Source organism: Genypterus blacodes, unplaced genomic scaffold (genome assembly GCF_046128005.1).
Source record: "Genypterus blacodes isolate CSIRO-AG114 ecotype Tasmania unplaced genomic scaffold, CSIRO-AGI_Gbla_v1 ptg000141l_1, whole genome shotgun sequence".
NCBI classification, from domain to species: Eukaryota; Metazoa; Chordata; class Actinopteri; order Ophidiiformes; family Ophidiidae; genus Genypterus; species Genypterus blacodes.
Window position 1 is genome coordinate 155,230 of NW_027466943.1, and position 21,446 is coordinate 176,675.

General features: G+C 43.4%; 3 protein-coding genes across 4 annotated transcripts; 2 read left to right on the plus strand and 1 right to left on the minus strand.

The window, feature by feature from the left end:
- The first annotated feature begins 706 nt into the window (after window positions 1–706).
- Window positions 707–3,464, plus strand: arsk (arylsulfatase family, member K). 2 transcript variants are annotated; one of them, XM_076165152.1, is made up of 8 exons: window positions 707–908; window positions 1,113–1,242; window positions 1,332–1,491; window positions 1,780–2,062; window positions 2,173–2,344; window positions 2,459–2,683; window positions 2,803–3,018; window positions 3,101–3,464. In XM_076165152.1, the coding sequence occupies exons 1-8, from the start codon at window positions 804–806 to the stop codon at window positions 3,382–3,384; spliced, it is 1,575 nt and encodes a 524-aa protein (XP_076021267.1). In that variant the 5' UTR covers window positions 707–803; the 3' UTR covers window positions 3,385–3,464. The 2 variants fall into 2 exon arrangements, with proteins under 2 accessions (XP_076021267.1, XP_076021266.1); XM_076165151.1 differs by having other exon boundaries at window positions 2,173–2,683.
- A 120-nt stretch (window positions 3,465–3,584) lies between these two features.
- On the plus strand, window positions 3,585–15,021 carry skic3 (SKI3 subunit of superkiller complex). Its single transcript, XM_076165166.1, has 41 exons — window positions 3,585–3,726; window positions 3,995–4,084; window positions 4,227–4,370; window positions 4,552–4,643; window positions 4,758–4,833; window positions 4,937–5,083; window positions 5,166–5,264; window positions 5,412–5,520; window positions 5,603–5,743; window positions 5,889–5,987; window positions 6,239–6,363; window positions 6,564–6,650; window positions 6,750–6,853; window positions 6,950–7,076; window positions 7,218–7,397; window positions 7,514–7,638; window positions 7,722–7,972; window positions 8,082–8,184; window positions 8,313–8,495; window positions 8,641–8,788; window positions 9,013–9,091; window positions 9,204–9,265; window positions 9,357–9,413; window positions 9,491–9,559; window positions 9,856–9,930; window positions 10,068–10,209; window positions 10,308–10,401; window positions 10,592–10,669; window positions 10,871–10,995; window positions 11,191–11,314; window positions 11,467–11,691; window positions 11,854–11,926; window positions 12,031–12,084; window positions 12,226–12,337; window positions 12,575–12,703; window positions 12,796–12,920; window positions 13,058–13,222; window positions 13,478–13,630; window positions 13,936–14,066; window positions 14,449–14,578; window positions 14,854–15,021. Exons 2-41 carry the CDS (start codon window positions 3,995–3,997, stop codon window positions 14,932–14,934), a joined length of 4,713 nt encoding a protein of 1,570 aa, XP_076021281.1. The 5' UTR covers window positions 3,585–3,726; the 3' UTR covers window positions 14,935–15,021.
- Window positions 15,022–16,359: 1,338 nt separating this feature from the next.
- Window positions 16,360–21,179, minus strand: chmp7 (charged multivesicular body protein 7). Its single transcript, XM_076165194.1, has 10 exons — window positions 20,661–21,179; window positions 19,768–19,939; window positions 19,060–19,245; window positions 18,834–18,967; window positions 18,418–18,466; window positions 18,196–18,315; window positions 17,501–17,599; window positions 17,355–17,412; window positions 17,029–17,262; window positions 16,360–16,937 (listed from the first exon to the last, which is right to left on the minus strand). Exons 1-10 carry the CDS (start codon window positions 20,921–20,923, stop codon window positions 16,882–16,884), a joined length of 1,371 nt encoding a protein of 456 aa, XP_076021309.1. The 5' UTR covers window positions 20,924–21,179; the 3' UTR covers window positions 16,360–16,881.
- Window positions 21,180–21,446: the final 267 nt, after the last annotated feature.

Here is a 21,446-nt window from a genome sequence, read left to right on the forward strand (position 1 = left end):
AGAGCGCCACCTGGTGTGTAAATCTGTTACAGCCCGCCCACCTGTTGATTGCTAAACACTCACAAGGGCACAAAGGTAAACACCAATTTATTTACGCAATTTAAAAGTGACAATTTAAGGAAACCGTAGACCTCAGTAGTGATCACTACGATAAATATTCTCTGCAAGAAATGTGGATAATGTTTGTTTGATTGAAGTGTTTGGACTATTCATTTATTATGCAATCATCTAACATTAAAGGACAAAATATTGTGTTCTTGGCAAATATTGTGCCAAATTGATATATATTTTTGATGCTGATATAATATTATAGCGAGTTTTGCAGCGCAGCCTGAGCTTGTTAGTACTTTTAAAGATTGGTGCTGCTCTCTAGTGTTTCTCGTGCATTATTACATCGAAAATCTGCTTGTGGATGTTTACTCACTTTGTTCGTAAATTATCAATCTATTCTCATCCCAATTTTAGTCTTTAAGTTCACCTTTATTTTTATTTTAAACACCTATACCGCAATTTCTTTTGCCTTCAAAATGCAGTTTATGTCAAATGAGTACTATTAATATTTTTGCTTTGATTTGTTTATACTAATTGTTTTCTTCCCCATCGTAAATTAATAATTTTGCATTTGATAGACTTAGTACTAATTAATTGATAGAAAATCTCTTATTTTGAAACGTAAAACGGATATTCAATCCCAACCAGTCCAGCTGATGATCGGGACGAACGAGAGGAGACGATGAGAATGTTTGTCCGATGAAATCAACATCACAGCAAATCGCCGGATTTGTTCCGTCTGAAACTCTGGCATGAATTTCTTTTTTGCTTTGATTCTTCTGTTTCGTCTCTATGGTCCAAGCTTCTGTGAAAATGGAACAAGACCCAACATAGTTATGGTGATGTGTGATGCATTTGTAAGTAGCACTTCAGTTCTGAGTTTTGCTTAAGTCAGTAAAAGTAAGTAAGTAAGTAACTATTTTCACTGCCATTGTATGTTTATTACATGTAGTCACTTCACAAGTATAAACTACAGTTATTTGAGTTTTTGAAGTTTGATCTTTGCTTAATGGGCCATTGTGGTTCAACATTATAATATCTGTTTCACTCTTTTTCTGGAGGATGGAAGGTTAACCTTTGATAATGGCAACAAAGTGGTGCAGCTACCGTATATTCAGTACATGAGGGAGCTTGGCACCACTTTCCTTAATACTTACACAAACTCGCCCATCTGCTGCCCGTCAAGAGCAGGTAAGAGATTTCGTGTTTTTTACTTACACATGTTGATATTCCAACTACTTTCATTGGCGTACTTTATTGTTTTGTATCTTTGGTCTCAGCAATGTGGAGTGGCCAGTTTGTTCACCTCACTCAGTCATGGAACAACTACAAGTGCCTGGATGCTAATACGACAACATGGATGGATTTCCTGGAGGAGAATGGATATCATACCAAGATGATAGGCAAGCTGGACTATTCCTCAGGTGGTCACTCTGTCAGGTGTGTGAACAAGATAGACGAGCCTGTATGCTGAATAGATAGATAGATAGATAGATAGATAGATAGATAGATAGATAGATAGATAGATAGATAGATAGATAGTGCACTTCCACATAAGCTCTCATAACCATGTGCAGAATGAGTAATAAGCAGTAACAGACTGTCTGCGTACTTATTTCCCATAACAGTGTGCATCATCATTTTTGGATGCCTGTCAACCTGTTTCTTTCCACACCTCAATTATTTCATGCAGGAATTCGCTTTAATTTGTCTGTGCCATTGTTGCAGCAATCGTGTGGAGGCCTGGACGAGAGACGTTCAGTTCCTCCTGAGCCAAGAGGGCCGTCCTGTTACACAGCTTGTTGGGAACGAGTCGACAGTGAGGATCAACCAAATAGACTGGAAGAACACAAACGTCGCTACCCAGTGGATCCAACAGAGAGCCGCGTTCCCACACCAGCCCTTTGCTCTGTATTTGGGCCTAAATTTGCCCCACACCTATAAAACAGACTCGCTGGGACCGACTGCAGGTGGCTCAACCTTCCGTACCTCACCATACTGGCTCAAAAAGGCAGGGGTTTGCGCTCAGTTGCACATATTCTTATTCTATGTTGTTGAAACATCATATTGCATTTTTGTAATAGCACCACATTCAATTCTGAAACCTTTTCACTGGCACAGGTGTCCTATGATCTCATCTCTATTCCTAAATGGCTTCCTGTGGCTGACATGCATCCTGTCGACTACTACTCCACCTTTACTAAGAACTGCAGTGGTCATTTCACTGCAGAGGAGGTCAAAAGTATACGTGCCTTTTATTATGCCATGTGTGCTGAGACAGATGCCATGTTGGGTGAGTGGCCAGTTGTTATTCAATGTTATGTTATTTCAATGCTTCGCACCATTTTATTCACATCCAGCAGACTTTTTATGCACTTTGTGAGTCACAGTCTTTTTGTCCCTCTAGGCCAGGTGATTACAGCTCTGAGAGAGAATGGCCTTCTTAACAATACTACTGTGATCTTCACCGCTGACCATGGAGAGCTGGCCATGGAGCACCGGCAGTACTACAAGATGTCAATGTTTGAGGGCAGTTCTCGTGTTCCCCTGCTTATCATGGGCCCCGGGCTGTCGTCTGGCCTGCAGGTTGACCAGCTTGTGTCTTTGGTTGATCTCTATCCAACTGTGCTGGGTAAGAAATCACAAAAAGCCTTGCATTCAAGTGTAAGAGTACAAGAGATATTTAGACAGAACAGCTCAGGTACATTTCCATTGTGATACTTAACTTTATGTACCACACTTGTTTTGCAGAGATTGCTGGTGTTGCAGCAGTGGGTAATCTCAGTGGACACTCACTTCTTCCTCTGATGTCTGAGTCTAATGCTGCCCCCTTGCAGCCTCATCCACACTGGGTTTTGAGTGAATATCATGGCTGTAATGTTAATGCCTCCACATACATGCTGAGAATTGGCAAGTGGAAATACATCACATATGCAGATGGCCTGAGTGTCCCTCCACAACTTTTTGGTGAGTTCCATCTTTCACTTCTAATAGCTTAAACCACAATTAAACGTCCCCACCACACAGATCAATGCTCCCTATTTTGCAGATATGAGTCTGGACGAGAGAGAACTTCATAATGTCATTTGGAATTTCCCAGATGTCTGGGTTAATCTGGACAAGCTTTTGCAAAGCATTGTGGATTATCCAGAAGTCTCAAAGGCTGTTCATCTCTACAACAGCCAAGCATTTGGTGCCTGGCGCTACAGTCTGGGGGAAAACTACAGCCAAGTCATTGCCAACCTCAGATGGCACGTGGACTGGCAAAAAGACGTGTTAGCCAATGAGAGAGCCATTGATAGATGGCTCTACGGATCAGCCTGGTATTTATAATGCAATGGACATAAATTGGCACCTGCTCTTCTTAAAGTTCTAATACCCGGCTTTTGTATTCATTCTTTTCTTTACATCAATAAATGATCACTTTACTTTAGTGGATGTTGTTGTTTGGTTTTGCTGTTGTTCGTTACACGTGTGCCTGCCTTGTATTTTAATTTGAAAGGTTTGCGACTACTTAGCTTGGACTTCCGGGTGACTCCAAAGAATCAGGTCAAGTTGTCGATGGAAACAGCTGATGGCACCAAGTTTGCTTGCTTTTAACTTTTTAAACTTTGCACCCGAATAAGTGCAGATCAAAGAGATGCAACAATCTAAACACATCGGCAACATTTGAAGGTTTGAATCAATTAGTTTTATTTTATTTAAAAACTTGCCTCAGCAGTGCAGCGGCTCTTGCAAGCTAATGCTAAATACTCTCAAGCTGTCAGCCTCTGGACACTACTCTGTCAATCTGCGTAGTATTTACCTAAACAAATAAATAAGTTATAAGATAGTATTGTAGTAAAGCTCATGCTTTAGTCAAACTGCGTCATCTAGCGAGTTAATTTCGACTCTTGCGTGACGTGACAGTGTGTTGTTGTTGTGTTCTATCGTTTCACTTAAGATGTCTAACAAAGAGGTGAAAGCAGCACTGAAAAGCGCCAGAGAGGCCATAAAGAATAAAGAGTATAAAGATGCTCTGAAACACTGCAAGGTAAGATGTCTCACGGTCATATTTATCAGAAATATCGATGCATATATTCAACATTTGGGCAGATCTGATACGAACTGAAGCGATGTAGCGTTCGGCCACAATCGTTTCATCGCTGCTGCTTCTTCCGCTTCTGTGGTTTCAGGCAGTTTTGAAGCTTGAGAAGAACAACTATAACGCCTGGGTGTTCATCGGCTTGGCGGCCAGTGAGCTGGAGCAGCCGGATCAGGCTCAGACGGCCTATAAGAAGGCTGTGGAGCTGGAGCCCGAGCAGCTGCTGGCGTGGCAGGTGAGATGTAAACATGGAGACACAGTGAGAAATCAGTGCTGCACTGCATGTGATGTCCAGACTCTGCACAAGACTTCTACTGTTGTCCACTAAGGCCATGTTTGAACAGGTGCATTCCATTCCAATGCTTCTGGACTGGACCTCCATCCTCAGCTGTTTCAGTGATGCATTTGTGTTTCAGGGTTTGGCAAATCTTTATGAAAAGACTGACCAGTGGGATTTCCAAATTGAGCTACCGAGTGTGTATCAGAAGCTGCTTGAGATATATGCAAGGTGTGTTAATGAATTTCATCAATCTTTTCAGCCATTTGTGTCAAGCATCAAAATTTACTTGTGACTATCTGTGCCTGTATCATTCTTAATCTTCTGATTCTGATTGTGTTCCAGCTCTGACAAAAACAAATGTCATGAGGTGATCAAAAAGCTGTCAGATATTTATCAGTCTGACAAAGAATATTTAAAGGTATGTACAAGTTAAGGCACATGTGCTCAAAAATAATTGGAACATTAGTGCTTTTTAACACATGAATGCATTTGTATGTATGTGTGTGTGTGTGTGCTTACAGTTGGCAAAAGTTTGGCTACAGCTCATTAAACTGAAGGAAGAAGAAGCTGCGGACAAGAAAGAATTACTGCAGCTATGGCAACAGATGACCCGTCTCCTCTTAGACTGCACTGATGAGGACGAACAAGACAATGAAACTCAACAGCATGTAAGATTCTATAAGACTATAACACACAGCTGCCATAGTTTCCGTAATGCCACTTTAGTCAAACTATTTTTTGCTGACTCAGTTAATCACAGCTTTTGAGAAGGCCATGCTACTGCTGGATCCCGTTCCAGGAGAGGAGCACAGGAAGATGTCAGCTGACTACATCAAATGTCTCTCTAAGGTAAGAACGCTTTCTCCAATTTCTGAGTCGCCACTGAAGAAATTCAAGGGATCTTCACCAGTGGCTTGAGTAGTATGGCAGCTTTCACTGAGCATGACACAGTTGTTTCCTTTTCACCTGCTGCACATGAAACTATTCTCATTGTAGCTGCCACACGAAGAAGTCAAAATGAAAGAGGCCTGTGAGTCGATGCTGTCCCTCTACCCTGCTCAGAGCTTTCCTCTGGAAATCCTTTGCTCTTTTTATCTGAAAACAGGTAAAAATGTCTTCATTATTACACCCAAATGTGCACATTTGCTCAACAAATGTCCGAGCATTTCGTTGTTTTTTTCCTGAAGGGGCCCAGAGTGAAGATGCTGCCAACTGTTTCTCCAGACTCTTGAAAATGGCTCCTGACAGTGGATTGGGTCACCTGGGTTTGGGCACCAAAGCACTGCAGGACGGCAAATATGAAGATGCGATCAAAGACCTTGCACAAGGTTAATATTCACAATAACATAGAAGTCAGTCAGTTGTGCCTGAACAGCTTTTACCTGATTTATACTCTTCTTACAATGCAAGTCGGACATTGACATTTGGCATTTGTGCTGTGATATTACTTATTTGTCTTTTCTGTTTGATTAGGGCTGAAGAGAATGAGCTCCAGTACAGGATGGCGCAGTCTGGTTCAGGCGCAACTTCAAATGCACAGATACTCCGACAGTGCTGAATCCTGCTCCCAAGGTAGCTGTTTGTTTACTGAACACTGAGTTACCAGTTCATTAGACACATAAGAATAATTCAGTATCCCTGCAATGATCTTGTAGTGTTATCTTCATTGTTGGCATTTCATAATTTTTTTATTGGCATGTTAATTAGACAGAGAGAATGGAGATTAACACCACCTCCTCTAAGGGAACATCTGCAGGTGTAGGAAGCTGTTGTTGGTTCTTGAATGAGAAAGGGATCTTGTGCATGTGGTTCTGCTCTATAAGGTCTGAAATTATGCGAGTCTGGAGACAAGGAGCTGAGGCTCCAACTGCTGAGACTGAGGCTGGAAGCTTTAGTCAGGAGTGGGGAAGAGAAAGCTGCAGACCAGGCTTTAGACATACTCTCACAGGTAAATACACTTCAACACGTCCAAAGGTACATATATGCATACAGCCCACTGTGTTGTATTTACAGTTGGTGTTTCTGTTATGTGCAGCACTTGAAACAGATTTCTTAGTTTTCTAATTTAATTCAATATAATTAGAAGGTTTTGGCAATTGTACCAAATTCAATGCACTTTTCTCAGTTGTTTTCCTTTATTTTCTTCAGCTCCCAGATGCTGAAAAAGACCCAGATCTAACAGCCTTTAAAGGACATGCATATCTTAACAAGGGACAGATCGATCAGGCCCTTCAGGTAAAGTACCATGACTTATAAATTGCTAATTAACAACTATTCAAATCTCACACGTGTTTGTAAACCATATAAGTTGTGAAATGACTGTGTCTTCCACAGGTGTCATCAGGGCTGCTGGCCTCTAACCCTCATATGGCCCGTGGGCTGGCACTGAGAGGACGGGCACTCTCAGCCCAGGGTCAGCAGCAGCTGGCAGAGGAGAGGTTTGTTTATGCGTATGTCAGAGCACCAGACGGCCCATTTGTGACGCTCAGTCCTCTATACTGACGTTTCTGTTTTGCTCTTTCACATTGGGCTAGCTTTCTGAAGGCAGCAGACCAGTGTCCAGACTGTGGAGAGTATTATTTCCTGCTGGGACAGCTGTATTGGGACATGGGAGAGGAAACCCGTAAAGACCGGAGCAAAGCTCACACTCACATGCTCAAAGTTAGTATGACTGTTACAGAAAGCAGCACTGTATGTCCACAGAACAATGACAAATTGTTGAGTTAATAAACTGAATCCAATGATGATTTTTAGGATTGGATGTAATGTGTTCATTTTTAAACCAAAATTTGTGCATTTCAGGCTGCAAAGTTAGACCCACGCCTGGGCTGTGTTTTCCGATACCTTGGACATTTTTACCGGGAGGTGGCACGTGATGTGGGCCGGGCGCGGGGCTGCTATAAGAAGGCCTTTGATCTGGACAGCAAGGACGTGGAGTCTGGAGCTGCCACAGTTGATCTCAGTATGGAACAGGGGGACATGGTGAGTAGCCTTGTGCTGAAGATACAAACCTGGAAGCCACAATATTCAGCTTCCATGGTTGTTGTTGCCGTTGTGGTTACTGCGTTTCCTTATAGATGTGTTTCTCCTTTACAAAGGACGCTGCTTTAACAATTCTTCAGTCAGTGATAGACAAAGCCACTCCAGGCTCAGCGAAATGGGCCTGGATGAGACGGGGCCTCTACAACCTGAAGAACGTACAGCATCAGCAGGCTATTGCCGAGTAAGAACTGGAAATCTTTGGCTACAATATACATATATTTTGTCTCTTAAACCATTGAACATTTCATTCTTTTATGTGGTCAGTCTGCAGGCAGCTCTGAGAGCAGACCCAGACGACTGGGTGTGTTGGGAGTGTTTAGGTGAGGCCTACCTGCACCGGCGGAGCTTCACAGCAGCTCTGAAGGCCTTTGGAAAGGCCCACGAGCTTCAGCCCTCCTCCATCTACAGTGTTTACCAGGCAGCAGCTATCAAACAGACCCTGGCAAAGTTCAAAGAGGCAGTTGCCGAGTATCTGCAGATCACAGCACGGGAGGACTACGTTCCTGCACTTAAAGGTAAATGTTCATCTTATTAAGTATTCGGTTATCAATAATTACAGATCATCCCAAGTAAATCATCTCTCTGATACTGGTTGATCAACTTGATTTGTTTTGATCTGTTCAGGGCTTGGAGAGTGTCAGATCTCAATAGCAAAGGGTTTGTTGGAAGACTGTAGAGACGGAGGAGCCATAGACCTCCTTCAGCAGGCCATACAAAACCTCTTCAGGTAACAAAGTAACATTTAAGGTTAAATCCTAACATGAAACTAAGCTTCCTGTCTGATCCATTACATTGCAGTATCACACCATCTTCCCATTTCATCTCTTTATGCTTTGGTGTTTGTGTGCTCCTCAGGGCAGTGGAGCTGCGTCCGGACCTGTCCTGCCTGTGGAAGCTGCTGGGAGACGCCTGCACTGCTGTCAGCAACGTGTCTCCAAACAAAGCCAAGCTTGTAGTTCCAGGCCCTTTGGCTGCTTTAGACTGCAGCACCCAGAGCTCGCCTCTCAATCAGGCCCAGACCCTAAAGGTTGGCGAGAGGTATGAACACCAAAAGATTACCTGTTAACGAAGCCACACAAAGCAGAGTTGAATAATTTAAATGGTGCTGTCTGGTTCTTGTGCCATTCTTTCTTGCCGTGGTTAGACTCTGAGCATTGAACATTGCGTGCATGTTTGTCCGTAGGTGCTATGGCCACGCTTTGAAGCTGATGCCAGAGGCCCCAAGCCTTTGGTATGACCTTGGACTCAACTATTTCCGGCAGGCCAGCCTACCCTGTGCAACAGAGGATGACCAGACCTCATTATCGCTGCTCCTAGAAAAGGCCCAACAGGTAATAAATAATGGTAATGGCTCTAGAAAATGCAAAAAGACATGTACAAAGTTGCTCAGGCAAGTTAAAAAATACCCGACATACAGTAGGTCACAATTCTACACGGCTACTTAAGGCAAACATCAGACTAACATTTATCACATAGATGCCAGATCTTGATCTTGATCAAGATATTTAGCATTGTTTTCCACAAAAGTCTCATTTTAATTGTTTTTCTTCTTTAGTGTTTGAAAAAAGCTGTTATGATGACCAGTGGGAACCACAGCTATTGGAATGCCCTTGGTGTGATCGCCATGAGCAAAGGTAATCATACTACATAATACAATAACTATTCCCTTGCTATTTTTGCAAGTGTATGTAATCCGTCCTGACACTAGAAATGCCATTTTATAACGCTGTTTTTCTTTGACACCAGGTCTGGAGAACTTAGCTCTAGCTCAGCATTGCTTCATCAAGTCCATACAAGTTGAGGCTAGTGTACGTGTCTAATTCATATATAGGAGATAAATGTTTTCTTTTGTTTTCCTGCAAAAATGTAATCTAGTTGAATTCTGCATTCTCATCACAGAATGTCGTCGCCTGGACAAACCTTGGTACCCTCTATTTGAAAAAGGGCAACATAGAGGTGTGTGTTGTATGTTTTCATTTTGAAATCAAAGTTGGCTGAACCTTTTCATCAATATCCGACGTCTCATTTCCTAGCTTGCCCACGAGGCCTTCAAGATCGCTCAGTCCCTGGAGCCGCTTTATGTCAACTGCTGGATCGGGCAGGTACTTGCACCCCACTTTGCATACTACTTCATGGAGCAAAGACGTGGTTTCAAAGTCACAACCTTAATGCTGCTGGTGAATCATAGGGAATGAGCGGTCCCTCTGTTTTAGCAGTAATGTAACAACAACATTCTATGGGAGAATCCAATTTATGTTGGTACATAATATCAAGCATACGTACCAGTTAGAGTGAAGTAACATCTTCATTGGATTTAATGTTTTCCTTCAACAGTCATTGCGTCCTTTCTCTCTTTCTCTTCACACACCTAACTGATACACCTTTGTTCTCCTCCCAGGCCCTGATAGCAGAGCGAGTGGGGAGCTATGACACCATGGATCTTTTTAGGCACACCACTGAACTCAGCACACACGTGCGTGACCTCCACCAGTCATTTGGTTAAATGTTACATTACATAACGCCTACACCAGAACTCTGCTCACTGTTCCTTTGTACCCACTGTGTCATAATCCCTGGCATCTCTCTGTGATTCATCCCTCCCATCTGCAGATGGAGGGTGTCAAAGGCTATGCCTACTGGGTGTGTGCCACCCTGCTGGATAAGAGCAACAGAGACTCTGAACTGTATCGCTACAACATTGTCCAGATGAACGCTATCTCTGCTGCTCAGGTGGCCCTCAGCAAGTACACAGGTACATCTGTTTGTGTGCTAACGTGTACAGGCAAGCAAGTCCACGTTGGTGACGTTCGCGCCATGTTAACGTGTCCTCTTCTTTCACGTCCTTCTCAGAGAGGATTCAGTCTGATCCCGTTGCCTTCATAATGCTCGGCTACCTGAACGAGCATCTGCAGCTGAAGAGGCAGGCTTTACAGGCTTACCAAAGGTCTCAGTCTCACACACAAGTGTTGCAGAAATGCACAATATTACTACTGTATATATTGCTTTTTCAGAATTATGTGTAAAGTGCAAAGTTGTAGCTGTTGTAACTGTAACGTTACATAGCAGGTCAATGAGTATTTTGTTTGCAGTTCACTCACTCTTGCATGTAATGATTATGATCCGTCTCTCCACAGAGCTGTTGAGCTGCTTCAGTCCATGTCCTCTTCAGAAGAGCTAGCCTTTGCTCTGGGCAGCTATGGCCGAGCATTATGGTAACAACCAGCCCTTATGTTACCATTTGCATTTACAATCTTTAACAATCACTATCAAAACAATTTCCCATTGGTTAATTGTTTTGATTGTGATCGTAGTTTTTTTCAAATAACAAATCTGGCAGAGATTCGTCAGTCTGTCAACATGTGATCAGCAAGTCCCTGTAACGGTTCCTGTATATGCCACTGTGTCCCTGACAGCACCGCAGGTCAGTTGGAGGAGGCGGTGCGTGTTTATACGTCCACTCCTTTACAAGAGCTCTGTGATCTGGCTGGTCTGGCTTTGGCCTACTGCAGGACGGGACTCATCCCAGACAGCATCAACAGTAAGGGACAACATCAAAATGCACACTGCACAGATACAGGATCAACTATCTACTGCTTACACTGTTGTGTGTGTGTGTGTGTGTGTGTGTGTGTGTGTGTGTGTGTGTGTGTGTGTGTGTGTGTGTGTGTGTGTGTGTGTGTGTGTGTGTGTGTGTGTGTGTGTGTGTGTGTGTGTGTGTGTGTGTGTGTTATAGCCTATGAACGTGCCTTGGCTGTAGCTTCCAGTGAGAAGGAGAAGGCCTACATCCTCACAGCTCTGGCCCTGCTGCAGCATCGCCAGGGCAACTTGGACTCGGCCAAGACTCTTCTGTTTAAATGGTGAGTCTGCACTTCACTTTTTTGCATTTTCCAAAGCATACATTAGGTTTTTTTACTGTAGAAATTAGCCATCTTTTGTTTTTCTGCTCAGGGACAATCGCCTGCTGACTGCTGGTACAGTTTTTTCATTTTTCTCTTTTCTCTCTCCACAGCTCCATGCTTAAGGAGCCCATTTCAGAGTCTTTGCTGTGTTTGTGCGCTGTGGGTTTAGTCCACAGTGATGCTACTCTGGCTAATGCAGCCCTGACTGAGCTACTGAAGCAAGGCTCAGCCACTGGGAGTGCTATAGAGCAGCGATGTCTGGTTACCTGCACCTTGCTGGCCCAACAGGGCAACAACAGTGCAGTGCAAAGGGAGGTGTCCAGAGCGATTCACAGGTAAGCTGGAGATACACTTTAATGTTGGCTGGAATCTATGTACAGGAAATAATCATATAGGATACACAGTGTTTATATATATATAATAATGATGATGATAATAATAATAATATATATTTATGTATTATTAGTGTTATAAGTATTTTTCTGTCTTATTTACAGCAATCCAGGTAATCCGTCTCTGTGGGCCCTGCTCTCCAGACTGGTACCACAGTACTCACCCAGTAAGGCCAATGTAAGTACTTCTAATAATATACGTATGAATCTACTTAAAGTCAGTGCTCACATTGATGCTGGTAAAACTTGGCAGGTTTTCAGAATCTTTCGTGTTTATTCTAGGGCGGCGCAATGGCAGGTCATGTTGCTTGCCTCTCCAGCATGACCCAGGGAAAGGTGAGAGTGTGACATGAACTAGAAATGTACCCTACGAAGATGCCAGCAGCTCCAGGAAACAGTTCACATTGATGCAGTTTGACCGTCTTTACTGGTTGTGCTATTTTAAACTGAGGTGATCTAATCTGCGTTTGCCTGCAGAGAGCGATGTTGTACAGCGGATTGAACCAGCTGGCCAGTGGAAGACACTCGGGAGAGGACGGTTACAGGAATGCACTGAAGACTATGCAGAGGGCTGTGCTGCTCTGCCCAGGTAGACACACACACATAATGCATGTCCAGTGCTGGCAAGGAATTTGAAAAACATGCAGGAAAATAAATCAGTATTTAGGTTCATTATTCTATCACTGAATTGTAATTTTGGACTTTATCCATAGCCATCCTTCCCTTCTATAGCCTCTCCTAGCAGAGTACAGCCTGGACTGGTCACACACAGAGACAGTCTCATTCACACCTACGGGCAATTCAGAGTTCACATCTCTCCTTTCAGACGATCCTGCAGCCTGGGCGGGACTAATGGCTGCCTGTCACACAGAGAACACTTCCTGTCTCCTCTCTGGCTCTGCTCCTCGCAGACAAGGACTCGAGCAAATCCTCATGTCAGTGGTGTCAGAGAAGGGTGTGTACATTTGTGTGTGTGTCGTCATATGTTCACTTGTGTATTTCTGTGCACGTGTGTGTATCTTAACAGACTCCTCTCTTGTGTCCCAGTGCGTAGTGTAGAGGAGATAGAGCGCCCTCTAGCCCAGAGTCTAGAGGGCTGGGTACTGCAGCAGGCAGTGACCGGCCTCATGCTGGCGGGGCGTCTGGAGCAGGCCGAGGCGCTGTGCTCTCAGGTGGAATACAAACACAAACACTCAGACACACAACAGCAGAATTCACCTCAATGTTGTTTCTGTAGTCTGTAGTTTCACACTTACAATGTTTTTAGTAAAGATGTAACCCTGGCTGTGCTCTCTTCTTCTGTTCTCAGGTGCTGAATGTGTCTCCAGAGCACGCAGCAGTGACGCTGTCGCTGAGACAGGTGCAGTGTCAGCGACTCCTCCTGGCCAATGGCGGTACTGCTCTCCCAGACTCAGTGCTGGAGCAGCTCAGGAGCACCGTCATGATGAGCCCAACCAACCTTGGAGGCTGGCATGTAAGTAGAGACTCCACCATCTGAAATAGCACATGGAGCAGTTGTAATTAGTGTGTCAGTGTCAAATGTAAGCACAAATTAGTCAATGGCTACAAAACAACCAAACCAACCAAGGTCCATACATACATAATTATTGGTCATTTTTACTCTTCCACTTTGACTCCCTTTACTCCTTTCTTTTCTCATCCTACTCTCACCAACTCTCACCTCTTCTCACCCCTTTGCTCTCCCTCCTCCTGCTCTTCCTCTCCCCAGTGGCTGGCTGAGGTGTATCGCAGTCAGGGTCTGCTGGTGCAGGCTGTCATGGCGTACAGACAGAGTCTGCAGCTTGCCTCTCAGCTGGGTCTGCACAGCTGGCAAGCCGCCAGTTTGCTGCGACTGGCCCTGCTGGCCCTGGGACCCTGTACGGTGAGTGTTTGCACAGAATATGACATGAAGCTACATCCAACACAAGGTGAACAGATATAGACTTTCTCGTAATGAGCAATAAAACAGCCTTTTTAAAACACTGAATTCCATATATATTGTTTTGATTACAGTTGATACTTTATAGTATTCCTTTATCAAGGTAAGAACTTGGAAGGTAATACTCAGTGTACCTGCACAATCTGCTGTCCCAGTTCCAGATGAACAGAATGTATTTTTGGTGCAGGTTGCAGAGTTTTGTTTTTTGTTTTTTTTGTCTGTAACCTGCTGTGTTCATGGTTTCTTAGACGGATGTCCCAGGAGGAGAGTGGAAGGACTTGGTGCTGGAAGCCACGGCTGAGGTGCTAAAGCTTGGCTCTTTCCCCATGGCGCTTCTCTTCCAGGCCCTACTCCAGTTTGTGACTAAAATGGGTGCTAGGTGAGTTTCCCCTAGTTGCACATAGTTAACAGATGGAAGTGACGGGTGCAGCTTCCCCTATGGCAAAGTATAAATATACAAAGGATCTGAAGCAATCGAATTGGCACATTTGTCTTTTCAGGTCTTAGTATCAGCAGTTGTATGTAAATTGTGTCAGAACTTGCTTGTTAGCTGGAGAGAATGTTAGGCCCTAGACCGGGTTTGAACCCAGAGCCACATAAGAATGTTATTCTAAATGGAACATTGGGAAAACAATAGTGACCAATTGATTTTATATATGAAGAAAATGAAGAAGAAGAAAGTCAGAGAAACGGACTCACATTAGCTCTGAACTTGAGCCTTGGTTTATGCCTGTGTCCATTTATCTGTGCGTCACATGCAGGGACACCCGGCGTCTGTTGGAGAGGTTGGTTTACGTCTCCTCCCAGGAGTTCCCGGTGACGGTTGTGCAGGTGGCCAGCTGGTACCTGCTCAGACACCTACACTCCAAAAATGACCAGGAGCTGATTGATGTGAGCGCACAACAGCCTCATACACAGTTTGAATATGCATGTGTGTACATAGTGTTGACAGCTTTTTGACTAATGATGGATTCTGGTATTGACTGTGTATGAAAGTATTATACACACAGTATTTAAGAGGAATAATGAAGAGAAAGCAACACCCGATTTAAATGAGCAGATAAAGTAACAATGCATTAATAACGACACAAAAACTGGCCATACTTTTCTTAAATCATCTGGGTGTTTACTTTCACAGTGATCAAGCTGTCCTCTTTTCTTCACAGGTGCTTCTGAAACATGCCAAAACAAGTAGACATCAAAGATTGCTGGAGTTTCACTCCCTGCTTGCTGCTTCATCATCATAAATTCATCATTTAGTGCTTTTTGTCTCTTACATGATTCAGTGCTCAATAAAGCAAATAAAGAAAAATCCATCATGACATATTGAGCTTCTTCACCTTTCTTGTGACCTGAAGTTCTTTTATCTACCTTTGTTGAACACACTTATTGTAAGTCGCTTTGGATAAAAGCGTCTGCTAAATGACCGTAATGTAATGTAATGTTTCAGATTGAGTGAGGGGAAAAAAGGGCAAAAACAATGAGAGGACAAGAAAATAAGACAAAAGAAATACCTCTGCCTTCCTGTAGTCTGAACTCTCCCCCTCATTCCCCACTATATTAAGTGGGCGGGGGGCTCAGTATGATAAAGTTGTTGTCTTGTGATCAGTGGGTTCTTGGTCAAATTCCAGACACAGGAAACACAGGAATATTTTTTGTCTACTCCCAGTTGGATCCTTTGATGCCAGGCCTGCCTCCAGTCTTAACTCTCACCTATATGCAAACCTTGTTAGGTGGGAGGTTTGGCTCAACCTGGTAGAGTGGTTGTCTTGCAATTGGAAAGGTCATGGTTTAATTCTGGATAGAAAAAGCACTAGAATATTTTTCAGGTTTGCATTGATCCTTTAATTCCAGGCCTTCCTCTAGTCCTGACCCTCAAACACATCCACTCTATGTAAGCAAAATAAGAATAGGGGAAAATGAGAATGAAAAGTTCTCCCGTTTTGTCATTTTTGTCATTCTGTTCTATTTCTTCATCTCTTTTTTCCGTTTTTTCTATTCTAAAGTTGAAAGAATGAGAAAATGCGATGAGAGAAACAAGAATGAACGAGAAAATGAGAAAAAAGTCAAAATAGAAAAAGATGGATAATGAGGAAAACATGGCAAAAAAGTATGACAGAATAAAAAAAGATGGCAAAGGAACAAATGAGAGTAAAAAAAGGCCAAAAAGAATTACAGAATGAAAAAAATAAATAATTAGAATTTAATAAAGTTCATTAGAAAAAAGAGAAATGCAAAGGACAGAATGAGAAAAAATAGGGCAAAAAGAAGAATGACAGAATGAGAAAAAAAAGGTGGAAAGAAAGAATGACCTAATAGGAAAATGAGAAAAAACAAAGACAGAACAAGAAAATGAGAAAAAAAAGGGTAAAAAAAATAATGACGGAATGAAAATGAATGGCAAAAAAAGAACAGAATGAGAAAAAGTGACAATGAGTACACAGAAAATGAGAAATTACAACAGAAAAAGAAAAAAAGGGGCAAAAAACAATGGCCTAGGATGAAAAAAAGGAGAATGACAGAATGAGAAAATTAATAAAAAGGAGAATAATGAAAGAAGATGGTAAAAAGAACAAAAAAATTAGAAATAAGAATGACAGAATGAGACAAAACGAGAAAAAGGACAAAAGAACAGAACAACGACGGAACAAGGAAATGAGACAAATACTCGTATTGGCTGGATGTTTAGTATCATCTGCACCCGCCTGTGCAACAAGGGAACTACTTCACGTACACACACACCCACTAATGAACACAATACAAGATTGGCTCCAACATCAGTGACTAAAATAAACTTTTATTTTGAAATATATTTTGTTAAACCCATGAACACTTCTTCAAACACACAATTATTTGGCGTAATGTTCTGTTTATTTATTTTAATAGCGTATCTACAGTTCAGAAGGCCACTTAAAGACACATTAAAGAACTGTGCACAAACACCAATAAACACACGAATGGAACTGTCTGTCAAAAATAGAGAACATAACATTCCGAGTCATCGCATACCAAAATACCAAAAACAAACTTTTACTTCTATTAATCATGAAAGGAAATGTGCATCTTTGTCATCTTAGTCACATAACTTGCCATTAGAGTTGCAGAATCTGATCTTTTATAATCAATTGTAATAGTGCATAATAATAACGCAGTTTGTGTTGACACATTAGAGACTCCTTGCCGTCCAGGATTCATCACTGCGTGGGTTCGAGACTCTTCGTTGGCGACGTCGCTTTCATGTTTGGAACGCCTGGACAGAGAAGAACGACATGTTACTTCAAAGCCTTGCGGACCTTTACAAAAAAGGGTAGGGAAAGAAAGCGAGGGGACGGCGGGCGAACCTGAATCTGCGAGCGTGAGGCGATTCAGCTCTTCCTCCAGCTCCTTGTCAGTGATGCTCGGGAAGCTCTGAGGTACGGGAGGCAGCCAACTGAGCACGTCGCCGCCCGCCAGGCTCGGCTCTCGCGCCGGTGACACGGGTTTTGTTGGGACTCGGGGTAAATCCAAGACGGAATCCGGTTTGGATTCTTCCAGCAGAGATTTGAGTTCTTCCTCCAACTCGTCTACATCTACATCTACAAAAGGAAAAGAGAAAAAAATCAAAACCTCGTTGCAAATTCATTAAAATCATGACTTAATGTTAAGTGTATCAAACAGGGTGACATACCTGCACCGGGCAAACCTCCAGCCAATGTTTGGTTCACCTCATCTTGTGTGTCACACAGCTGATTCAAAGACATAGAAAGACAGATTAGGACCTTCAAGTGTCACATTTGACTCAATGGTGTCAAAAGGTGCCTTAATGCAGTTTACCTCTTGGATTTGATCGACGAGACTCTCAGCCCGTTCCACCGTCACATCCTTCAGAGAGACGCGCAGGGCAGAGACGCCGGCTTGATACGCTTGGACGACCTGTACAAACATCCAACACACACAGGGATCTTTAATAATGAACCCATGGCTTCAATATTGGATGTTTACTCTGCTTCTCCCCGTCCTTTTTCTTTTTGCTATTTCTTTTTATTGAAGAAAACATTGTACATGACATTGTGCATACAGTTGTAGGATATTTTGGAGATCATTTTTATATAGAAAGAGGGGAAAGAGGAGAGAGGGAGATAGAGAGAAAGAAAGAAGGTTGTATTATTATTACTATTGTTGTTGTTATACGTAGACCCTGAGGTAGAGTACAAGTAGAATGGAATTGCAATGATGTCATAGAGTAAACACAGTTTTTACAGGATGATGTAAACAGCAATGTAGACTAGTATAAATGGCATCATAGGTTGTGATAGAGAGAGAGAGAGAGAGAGAGAGAGAGAGAGAGAGAGAGAGAGAGAGAGAGAGAGAGAAACAGAACAAAAACAAAGAGAGGACGTCCCACCCAGAAACCCAACCCAACCCCACAGTCACACAACCCCATTCCCATTATGGTGGACAGTGTGTTGAAGTAACCTGCCCAGTAGTTGAGGAGCCTGGGGCAGAGATAAAACATGTGCGCTTCTCACCGTCTTATCCGTCTGCGACTGGGCTATTCGGTCCAGGATTCCCCTGATCGACTCCAGGTGGTCAAACAGTTTGTCTGCTCTCTTCTCTACACGCTTACTGCCTCTCAAACACCTCAGTGCCTGCGGGACAGACGGGGGAAACATCAGCGATCAACTCAAAGATACAAGTGTGTGGTTGCGTCTCATAATACGTATTGTGACAATCAAGGAATCAGTTGTAACCTGAGATTTCTTCTTGTCCCGAAGCAGAACCCTGGCTTCTTCTTTGCACCTGCACACACACACAGAACGCATAATGATTTCTCTTTTGCTTTGAGGCGTCTGAATGCATAAACTGAGTCTGTCTCCAGGCCACAGAATACTTCCACATCTGGGCTGCAAAAATGACAGAGATTAAGAGAGGTGGTGAGAGGGTCCATGGGTGATACATCGTGAATAATATCTATCAATTCAGAAGTGGAATATCTTCATCTATTAGCTTTAGCGAGTCCTTTGCTTCTCCTAAATGCCAACAAATGCAAAACTGATTTGATGCCGCTTTTGCCGTCATTTGGCATTTTCACAAGCCCAGACTCACAGGCTTCTACTCACACCTCCACAAACAGCACTAGACCATGACATTAACTGGGTGGATTTACCTGTCGGCCTCCTGACCCAGCGCCTCCACTCGCTCCTCCAGCAGCTTCTCGCTCCGCTGCAGCTGATAGATGCCGATGTCCACATCAGAGATGGGAGAGACGCGATCATGCCCAGGCTGACAAAACTTAACAATCTGTCAAGACAAATGAAAACACCATCACTTCTCCATACATCACATCAACAAATGATCTTCACCATGTTTGTCACCATCACTGGGCATTTTACCTTCTCGCCGTCGTGCAATGAGACCGTCACCTGCTTCTCCCTCTGCAGCTGCAGCAGAGCCATGCACAGGGAGCTCTCGTCGGCACACACATGGGACAACAGAGTGGCGAGCTCTTGAAAGGAGAGGACAGAGCGGCTTGCAAATTCACTCCTCCGATATGCCTCCAGTAATTCTGCTGCTTTCTCCTGCAAAAGAGAGAAGAAAATGAGAACACAAGGCTTGTGAAAAATTCTACTGACCTACAGAGATTCACGGGCGTTCTCATTCTTCCTGCAGAGAGGAGATACTTTTTCAAATTCTAACATTTGCAATTTTACAGCCTAATGGGTGAGAGTCATCTATACTTTAATGCAGCAGGTTTTGCTGTCTCTGCCTGAACTTTCTGGCATTTTAAACACACTTGGGGCACTTCATGAAATACAAAAATGAACATCCTAACTGATAACTAGAGTTACAATAACTCATTAATTGAAACAGCAGAAATGTGTCAAATAAGCCATGTAGACTTAAGTCATTTTTAAAAGAAAGCTTAGAAACACACTGGTATGTTTTTATATTAAAGGATTTACTGCAAGATTGTGTATTGAAATTAAGGCCGGTTCAGGAGATGACTTGCACCTGATAGTATCATAAAAGTGAAACATAAAACAGTGGCTCAAGTCACAGGGGTTACTGTACTGGCTGGACTCAGACTTTAATCTACCTACCTTCACTCGCTCAACGATAACAAAGGACTCCTCCAGAGGCACCCGGCTGCTCCCCAGCAGGGTGGAGAAGGTCCACCTCAGAGGCTTCACCAGCAGGAGGCCAACACCCCACGACAGCCAGCCACAGTCCACATTGGCTGCAAACTCTGACTCTCTCTGGACCGCCCCACATCTGGCACACCATAAATACACAGACAATAGAACATGTGCACATACTAATCTGCTGTTACATATTAACAAGTACCCGTGTTAACTGGTGGTGATCGTTTGGTTGTGCACCAAAAAGGTCAATTGTCATTAATGAAAGATGAGTGCATTATTGTCTAATGAGACTGAAACCACCCCACACCTGTTGCACATAAGTGGTGAAATTAAAACGCATAAATTGCATAAATTGATAGCTGCCAGTAACTTACGAAAGATGATCAGTTTAAGGAATGTTTTTCATGGACACTAAATTGATGCATTTTGCAACTGCTGGTTGACTGATGTCATCCGAACCTATGCGATCATCATTCCAGCAACACTGACATCAGACTTGATTCTCCATGGTTACATTGCCATTGACTTCGGTGTCTTGTTTTGTTTTCTACTCATATGTATGTATAAAAATTATCTCAGACACTGTCCCATAACTGGGTGCTCATTGGAATGCCAGATGCTTTCGACATTAGAAAAATATTCAGCAAAAAGAAAGCTGAAATCGAAAAAGGTGCCATATGAGAAAATAAGACTCCTTTCATTACCTGGTATTTTATTTTAATTGCTATCTTTCATGTAAGTAGTCAAATATGGTTGTAAAAACGAATCTGCAAGCGCCGATTACTTCAAGCGGAAGTCACCAGTTAACGCGGTCACCCGTCAACTCCCAACACCGTGTCAAAAACAATTACCTGATCATGCCCTGGATCACGGTGCTCAAACCCAGCGGCACCGAGCCTTTCCTCTGAAACACCGCCGTCAGATCCCGCAGGCTGAAACACACGGTGCCGCGGTCCCTGCAGCTCTGTAGGATCAGAGGCGTCCAGAAGCCCATTTTACTGTCCCAGTCCATGGTGTTGACATCTCGGTTCTCCTTAAAGTCCGAGAACATGAAATTCATCCGCTCGTCGTCCTCCCACTCAGACGGCAGAGTCACTTTAGCGCAGTCCGACATACTGAACTTGGGTGCCAGCTCGGCTAGCTACCTAGCTTTGGTGCTGATGGTAAACGAAGCTTGCGACACCTCATCTCACTCACAGAACACAGATACCAACATTTAGCTTTACAAACAGAGACGCACTGAAATGTGAAAGGTCGCCTGTTAATAGAAAACTGACACAAGGTTCTTCTAACACTTAGGCTAATAGCGCGAGCAGCAACTTCTACATTAGACTGTCTGTCTGTGTCTTCGTGTGTCCTCGGAAGTGGGAGGTCGGGAACTCGGAATTGCGTCACGTGGGACAAAGCGCTGCGAAGAGAGCGCGGCAAGGGGCGGTCATTTTCACTTCGGCGCTAACGTTATCCGATGGGATCGTTTACACCGGCCGCGGCGGCGGTGCGGCGGCGGTGCGGCGCGGTGCGGCGGCGCGGTGCGGCAGCAAACGTGTCAAGCGGCAGGAAGTCAGACACTGAAACAGCAGAGTCAAAATGTCAACAGGATATTATTAAAGCTACAGACCGAAATACACAAGGCTTGT

Bases quoted from the DNA above. Each gene is read 5' to 3' on its own strand.
- arsk (XM_076165151.1), top strand. From the start codon at position 804: ATGAATTTCTTTTTTGCTTTGATTCTTCTGTTTCGTCTCTATGGTCCA. The intron at 909-1,112 runs GTAAGTAGCACT...CTTTTTCTGGAG, and splicing joins TGGTGATGTGTGATGCATTT to GATGGAAGGTTAACCTTTGA. The intron at 2,684-2,802 runs GTAAGAAATCAC...CTTGTTTTGCAG, and splicing joins TCTCTATCCAACTGTGCTGG to AGATTGCTGGTGTTGCAGCA.
- chmp7 (XM_076165194.1), bottom strand. From the start codon at position 20,923: ATGTCGGACTGCGCTAAAGTGACTCTGCCGTCTGAGTGGGAGGACGAC. The intron at 18,467-18,833 runs GTAAATCCACCC...GTGTGTGTGCAG, and splicing joins CTGGGTCAGGAGGCCGACAG to GTGCAAAGAAGAAGCCAGGG. The intron at 18,316-18,417 runs GTTACAACTGAT...TCTGTCCCGCAG, and splicing joins GGGACAAGAAGAAATCTCAG to GCACTGAGGTGTTTGAGAGG.
- skic3 (XM_076165166.1), top strand. From the start codon at position 3,995: ATGTCTAACAAAGAGGTGAAAGCAGCACTGAAAAGCGCCAGAGAGGCC. The intron at 12,085-12,225 runs GTGAGAGTGTGA...GTTTGCCTGCAG, and splicing joins CCAGCATGACCCAGGGAAAG to AGAGCGATGTTGTACAGCGG. The intron at 12,338-12,574 runs GTAGACACACAC...CTCTCCTTTCAG, and splicing joins GGCTGTGCTGCTCTGCCCAG to ACGATCCTGCAGCCTGGGCG.